The 7,874-nt window shown below is 50.6% G+C and overlaps 1 protein-coding gene across 2 annotated transcripts in view; it reads left to right on the top strand.

The window, feature by feature from the left end:
• Nucleotides 1-7,628: 7,628 nt before the first annotated feature.
• HMGCS1 (3-hydroxy-3-methylglutaryl-CoA synthase 1) overlaps nucleotides 7,629-7,874 on the top strand; it is a 72,774-nt gene continuing 72,528 nt past the window's right edge. The window contains exon 1 of one of the 2 annotated variants that reach the window (XM_069221503.1): nucleotides 7,629-7,800. In XM_069221503.1, coding sequence (XP_069077604.1) covers nucleotides 7,649-7,800 — 152 coding nt within the window. In that variant the 5' untranslated portion in view covers nucleotides 7,629-7,648. Of the gene's footprint in view, nucleotides 7,867-7,874 lie in introns of both variants that reach the window. The other variant, XM_069221507.1, reaches the window with a different exon arrangement.

The raw sequence follows: 7,874 nt of genomic DNA, 5'->3' as shown, positions 1-7,874 counted from the left end.
CGCAGAGACATCCCAGAGCATGTCTGGGACAGCATTAAATTCACCCCCTATCAGTGTGAAGCCGGCCGGAAGCAACGCCAATATTGATCCAATCGCCGCACAGGTAGCCTGCTACAGATGTGGGGGAATGGAACAGGATATCAAATTATATTGCTTGGCCTCCATCTGACCCTCTACTCCAATGTACCTCCCCAGTGGGTCCTTGTGAACCTTAGTAGCGGTCAATGGTAGCAACTTATGAAGCAGCAGGGCCACTCCCCGGGACCATCGCAGAAACCCAGAGTGGTAGACCCTATTGTATCCGAAGCGCCCCAAAAATGAGCAGCGGGTTCTCAGTAGGTGCATCTCCTGCAGTAGGACAACCCCCGGGGCATGTCTCTTGAGGTATTTAAGTACTGCAGTTCATTTAATGCTGTCTAGGAGCCCATTAACAATCCATGAAATGACTGAAATCATCATGTGCATAAGAATATAGATATCTGACCCACAGGGCAGACTGACAGGCAACGGACAGCATGCGGGGGCGGTGGACCACGCAGCCAGACGCTAATACTCCATAGCCCAGTCTGTGGTCGTGACGGAAAGCATAATTGTGTGGAACAGCTGTGGTGCACAAACCCTGCTTATAAACTTGAAAACAACATTTAATCTGAACTACTGCAAGAACAAAAACAGTGCCCTTTTCCCCAACTCCCCCCACCCCAAACTTCCACCCAAGAAGCATGTCACCCCCTCGAACATCTTAACCTAAGGTAACTTGTGGAGGAGATTGGCGATCTACATCTGGATACCCCCCGCTCATATACGGATAATCCGCCTGACAGCTTAAATACAGTAGTACTAAACATTCAGTGAGAGGCATTACTCCACGCCTAAAGCCCCATCCTTAAACATAAACACAGACTTATCCCTCAGCCCTCTCATGGTGGGGATGGCTCAAGACCACAGTACACCCATCCAAACATATTATAGTACTGGTGCCAGTGGCAGTCAAAGTTCCCCAGCTCGAGGACGCGTCCCAGCCCCATCAAGGAGGACACCCACTGGAGTTGAAGATAGCTGGAGTGTCCGACAGAGATGAGACACGGGTCTCCACCCCCGCTGATCCGGTCCTGGGGCCGGGCTTGCCGAGGTGTCTCCTCTGCCGCCACGCCAGGAGCACCTCTGCTTGGAGGTTCGCAAGCGCTCACGCGCCTCTACGCCAGGACTCGGGGCCGGAGCCTCAGTCCCGGTCGTGAGGTCCCCTACCAAACCATTTCTAGGATGCAGCTCACGCTGCTCCGTCGCCCACTCCCATGCCTGCTGCGGCATTTCAAAGAACAGGGAAGAAGTGTCGTAAATCACCTTCAACTTAGCCAGAAAGAGGAGCATATAGTGTATGTTCAGGACCCATAGTTTCTGCTTAACTTCCTTGAATGATCGCCTGTGTTGTTGCACAGAATGAGTATAGTCTGGAAAAATCTAAATTTAAAAATTAGAATAGCATATCTCCCCTTGGGAGCGAGCCTCCAGCAGAATAGTATCATGGACTCTGTAGTTGAAGAGTCGGACCACCACCGGCCGGGAAGGGGCCCCCGGTGTAGGCCACTTGGCGAGTGCCCGATAAGCTCGTTCCACCACGAAGCAACTCGAAAGCTTGCCTTTGGAGACCCATGACCGAAACCAGGTCTCCATGAGATCCTCCATTCTGCCTCCCGTTATCTTCTCTGGCAGCCCCACCAGACGTAGATTGTTTCTTTGTGACCAATTTTCGGCGTCCTCGGCCCTCTCCTCTTGGCCAGCTACCTTTGAGCTGAGCTGAGTAACCCGTGTCTGAAGGGAAGTCACTACATCCTCCACTGTAGAAATTCTAGTCTCAGCCTCGGTCACCTTTTCGGCCACTCGTCGCAGATCTTGTCACACCACAGAGAGGTGGTGCTAGAGTCTCTGGGAGCTGTGTACTGATTCATTTTAGTTTGTGCCGCCTTACTCTAGGGGGTTTTATCCCAGCCCATTTCCAGGATCGTCCGCTCACTCATCCCTTCTCAAATGATCAGTTTCTCTTAGAAGCAGGGCCAGGGACCGGAAGGCAAAGGGCCGCACCAGCACTCAGTTCGGCAGCCCTCTCATACCAGGCTGCAGCACTTTTCCCCCTGATCCGAGGGCACCAAGCATATCCGTCTCACTCCAGAATTGGTGTATTTCAGTCTGTAGCAGGCACCCAGGCCATGTGCTGATCGTCCCAAGTACGGGGACCAGTCCGGCTCCAGCCCGAGTCCTGCGGCAGCACCCCTCGAGCAGGGGCAGCCCCTCCCCACAGCAGGCCGGGGCCGTGACACAGGACCAACCTCAGGGCCCCCCAACCACCAGCCAGGCCATGCGGCGCGCCCGGTCCAGCCTCTCCAGACAATATCAGGGCAGCTCACATCCACTGAAGAGGGGCGGAGGGAATACCGCCTCCCTCGGGCGTCCGATGATCCACTCGAGGTCTCCAGCAAGAGTTAGATGGTGGGGGAAGCAGCTCTCATTCAGCACCTCCACTCGGGCCCATAACAGGCCGTATCCCCGACGTCTCCACTGTAGTGCGTGGCCCTCCGCTCTGCGATGTCGCCAGCAGGCGGGGTTGCACAGAGACGGGGCCCTTCCCCCAACCCCCCTGCAACTCACCTTAACTGCCGCCTCCGGGTCCCCAGGGTTCAGGCCCCCCCAGGGGTCCCCGGCAGGGCCAACTCGCCTTCACCATGCCACCCCCCAACTCAAGCGCGGGGCCCACCAGGGCGGGGCGGACTCAGGTTCACGCAACAAGGGGGAGGGAAGGGGCCACTGAGGCAGCAAATGACAGCGACGGCCCAGGGTGTCCAACTGCTACCACCGGGACGCACGCCGCCTCCTCCCGTATTCGCCCGTGCTCTTTAAGTCAAGCTTTTGGGCTCTTTGCAAACCGAAATGGGCCCGTTTGCTCGAGAACCTCGTCGCTCGCCTGGAAATCCAGCATGACTTGCCACAAGTTTGTCTCTTTCCACAGCAAGTCTCGCTGCTCGCGTTCATGAGGCTCTAGCCCGTCCATCCACAACATCCGGCCAGCTCTTTGCACCCCGCCGACCATTGTCAGCAGTGCCCGCCTTGCTGCCAGCAAACGTATTCCCAGCAAACGGGTCTCTTGACACAATTCTTGAGAAGGTAAAACTTCAACACGACTAATATGGGACTGTATCTGACCCCCGTTCCATAGCGGCTGGCTTGAACTTTTGACTTTGACCCGGTCTACCACAACCAGATGGTAGTGGCTGGCACTTTGTTTCTAGGCTCTATGCTATACTTTACACCCTGCCTTCAAGTTAAACCTGACTGCTCTGCATCAAGCTACTAGAGGGTGAGCTAAGGTTAATTTAGGGTTTGCCTGAAACCCCAACTAGGACTGTGGTTGTTGTTTGACTAAAGTTTACAACCAAGTCAACCAACAACCCAATAGCTAACAACAAGAAAAAAGACGAAGAAAAGCAGACTTCACTAGTGCCGTCATTGCATCTGGCAGACTGAGGGAATAAAGACAGTTTCTTTCATTTGAGCGGACAATAAGGTGTAGACTATGTGGAGTGGGTGCAACTATAGTGGAGTGTCTCCCACTGCTGATAATTCTGTTGGTATTAGAATATGTGAAGAGCCTGAAATTTTGGGTAGGCAACATATAAGATTAAATAATTTTCTGAATACAAAATATTCTTAAATTGCTGCTATATGCGAGTTAAATAGTTGAATTTATCATTAATATTCATACATGTAAAAAGACAACACTATTTTGCGTCTGCATAAGCAGTTTTATTTGCTGCATGAGTATAGGTATTACTCTAGTTAGCTTCATCTGGTGATAAGTGAGATTGCTATCTATTGTGTGGACAATGTGAAGGTCTGTACTGCTGAGGAAAGGGTGTTTAGTTTGAGTCATTTTATTGTAATGTTAATAGATGTGCAGTGGTCATTTGCTGTGAGGCTATGGTATGTAGCACCCAGTATATGGTTATAACGCATGGTTTCTGTGTGTCCAGACTGCAGGTGTAGGGTGCAAACCATCTTGTAGCGGTCAGCTTTTTTCAGAGGTTGACTAAATTGCACAGCGGTCTGTGGTAGAGAGTCCCTGAAATACTGAGTCACTAACTTGAACATAGCATCCACAGTTGAAGGTGTGCAAGACGCAAGAGATGCAGGACAACATATATGGGTATTCTGTAGTAATGCAGTTGTCACTCTTTAGTCGACAGGCTGTTGATGTGGTTTGCCTTTGTTCCTACTGATGCTGTACTCGCTGCCTTTTGGGGTATGAATATTGTCCCTCAGATGTAGGGTGACCTGAGTGGACAGAGATTTGCTGTTATGTGCACTGTACCTGGTGTGATAGGGATGATGTATCTTAGGTGCAAGATGGCATAAGTGGTAAGGGTATTGCTGCGGTGTGTCCACTGTGTTTGCATGCTGTTGTGCCCTGTTTGAGGTGCTGTAGCAGTATTGTATCTCACGTGCAAGGTGGTTTAAGTGGTCAGGGTATTCTGGGGCAGGAATATCCCCTGCATGATGTACAGCCATGTCCCCCTGGTAGGCAGAGCAGCATTGCAGACAAAGGCCAGGTCTGGAATGTGGCCTGGCCAGGACACATGCAAGGAGAACCTAGCTGTAAGGAAATGCCTCCTTGGCATGGTTACCCCTAACTTTTTGCCTTTGCTGATGCTAAGTTATGATTTGAAAGTGTGCTGGGACCCTGCTAACCTGGCCCCAGCACCAGTGTTCTTTCCCTAAACTGTACCTTTGTCTCCACAATTGGCAAAACCCTAGCACTCAGATAAGTCCCTTGTAACTGGTACCCCTGGTACCAAGGGCTCTGATGCCAGGGAAGGTCTCTAAGGGCTGCAGCATATATTATGCCACCCTAGGGACCCCTCACTCAGCACATGCACACTGCTTCACAGCTTGTGTGTGCTGGTGGGGAGAAAATGACTAAGTCGACATGGCACTCCCCTCAGAGTGCCATGCCAACCTCACACTGCCTGTGGCATAGGTAAGTCACCCCTCTAGCAGGCCTTACAGCCCTGCTGCAGGGTGCACTATACTACAGGTGAGGGCATATGCGCATGAGCACTATGCCCCTACAGTGTCTAAACAAATCCTTAGACATTGTAAGTGCAGGGTAGCCATAAGAGTATATGGTCTGGGAGTTTGTCAAACACGAACTCCACAGTTCCATAATGGCTACACTGAAAACTGGGAAGTTTGGTATCAAACTCCTCAGCACAATAAATGCACACTGATGCCAGTGTGCAATTTATTGTAATATACACCCAGAGGGCATCAAGAGATGCCCGCTGCATACCTACCCGACTTCTAGTGTAGGCTGACCAGTTTCTGCCAGCCTGCCACACACCAGACATGTTGCTGGCCACATGGGGAGAGTGCCTTTGTCACTCTGTGGCCAGGAACAAAGCCTGTACTGGGTGGAGGGGCTTCTCACCTCCCCATGCAAGAACTGTAACACCTGGCGGTGAGCCTCAAAGGCTCACCCCTTTTGTTACAACGCCCCAGGGCATCCCAGCTAGTGGAGATGCCCGCCCCTCCGGTGACTGCCCCCAGTTTTGGCGGCAAGGCTGGAGGAGATAATGAGAAAAACAAGGAGGAGTCACCCACCAGTCAGGACAGCCCCTAAGGTGTCCTGAGCTGAGGTGACCCCTGCCTTGAGAAATCCTCCATCTTGAGTTTTGAAGATTCCCCCAATAGGATTTGGGAAGTGCCCCCCTACCCAAAGGGAGGGGGCACAAAGAGGGTGTAGCCACCCTCAAGAACAGTAGCCATTGACTACTGCCCTCCCAGACCTAAACACACCCCTAAATTCAGTATTTAGGGGATCCCCAGATCCCAGGAAATCAGATTCCTGCAACCTGAAGAAAGAAGAAGGACTGCTGACCTACAAGCCTGCAGAGAAGGAGGAAGACGACAACTGTTCTGGCCCCAGCCCTACCGGCCTGTCTCCAACTTCGAAAACCTGCTCCAGCGACGCATCCGACAGGGACCAGCGACCTCCGAAGCCTTAGAGGACTGCCCTGGACTACAGTAGGAGTGAGTATCCTGAGGCTATGTGTCTAGCGTTAGTATGTGTAGCTATGGGAAGAAGATTAAAGGGAAAAAGCGCTCACAAAATTCACCAAGCTAGTAAATAAATTCAAACAATTTTAAGCACGGTGCTCCTGGCAAGAGGATCTTCCCCCTCCTCCAACATAATCTCAAGAGAGACAACAGCAAGCTCAACAGAAGTCAAGGCACTCGTGAATTAATAATGTGGAGTCAGTAGTCCATGTGTACTGGATTCCAAATCAACTTCCAAATCAAAGTGGACCGTATAGGTTAGCAAAAAAAAGCGCTACATGCCGACCGGAGTTTTGGGACTTGGCTCCACGACACGCTATTACGTGTAGCCTCAGTAACGCCAGTTAAGGTGGTGTTTACACACACACCCCTTACGAGTTTCTTTTTTGGATTTCCCTACACAGAGCTACTTATTTTGTTCATTAATTATAGGAGGTCTCAGAGGGATTATATTGCTACTCGGTCTCTAGAATCTTTGCATAATATCATATTGAGCCCTGAGGAAGTCGCGGGGATCAGTTTCTCCTACACAAAACACGTGTTGGCTGTTTTCTGTTCTAACAAAAGATGAATATTCCATTCCAAGAGTAAATTGGAGTTTTGTTAACCTATACGGTTCAACTTTAATTTGTTAGTATGTGTAGCTTTTCCTTGGATGAATTTTGTGTATGTAAAAGAGGGAGGTGTGTGATATTCTGTCATACCGCGTGCCCGTCATAGGTGAAATGTTGCATGAAATATGCTATGTACGAACAATGACAAGTCATTTTTACCAACTTCCATCGGTCAGTGAATCTCCTAAAAGTTAGCTCTAAAGGCTAAACACGATACATCTTCCGCCTGGTAGGGTCTCCACCTGTAACTTGTGCTTGTAGTAAACAGGCTAACAAATCCTGCTATGTACCGGTCTTCCCTGTGCCACGTGAGTAACTTGCATAACAAACACGATCATGAATAGTACATCAATGGCAATAAAAAGATACTGGGAAATCAGTGAAAAGTCGCTATTTTTCAGTATTGAAATATAAACTTACAATAACAAATACAAGAAGCTATTAATTCATAAGTAGCTTAGAGCTGTCACTACTATTTACAAACTATAAACAGATAATTTGTGCAATGTTTTCACAAACTATAATCAAATAATTTATGCAATGTTTTAAAGGGGTAACCCTACTGGACCTCTCAAACATGCGGAAACGGCCTTTAGCTCTCGCAGAAAAAGCAGAGAAAGGCGGCAACCCTACAAGCAACTGGCCTGCCCAGACGAGTCTCAAGGCCAGCGTATCCCCCCGATCTACTATCTTGCCCTCGGCACCCAAGTCCATTCAATCCCCACTCCTGCTATCCTCCTGGAGCGAGGTGCTCCGTTAAGTCGGAGCTTCTCTTGCGACAGAAAAGCCCATCCGCGCCGAGCAATCAGCGGCTACCGTGAGGCTCACGCGGCCGCTCCCATTCGCGGATGCCGCCGCAGCACAACGTACGAGGCTCGACGTGCCTATGGTGTGACGCTGCGTCATTACTAAGGGCCGTCCTCTAAATGGGAAGCGCTAGCTCCCTTCCCCCGGCAGCCAAGGGCAGGTGTCCGGATAAACACAGCACGCCGGCACCGAGCAGTTCAGGCTCCAGAGGTCTCCACTCCTTGGGTACGGAAAACCTCCGCAGGGGCGCTGTGCTGGCTGAGGCTCAGAGGTAAGACACAGCTTCATTGATGTGCAACAGAAAGGTGGTGCTCTTACGTGACCTGCCTTTTATCAGGTGAGGGT

The sequence above is a fragment of the Pleurodeles waltl genome, chromosome 1_1 (genome assembly GCF_031143425.1).
Source record: "Pleurodeles waltl isolate 20211129_DDA chromosome 1_1, aPleWal1.hap1.20221129, whole genome shotgun sequence".
In the NCBI taxonomy this organism is placed as follows: Eukaryota; Metazoa; Chordata; class Amphibia; order Caudata; family Salamandridae; genus Pleurodeles; species Pleurodeles waltl.
The sequence above is the reverse complement of the archived record's forward strand: the minus strand, read 5'-3'. Positions and strand labels throughout refer to the sequence as shown.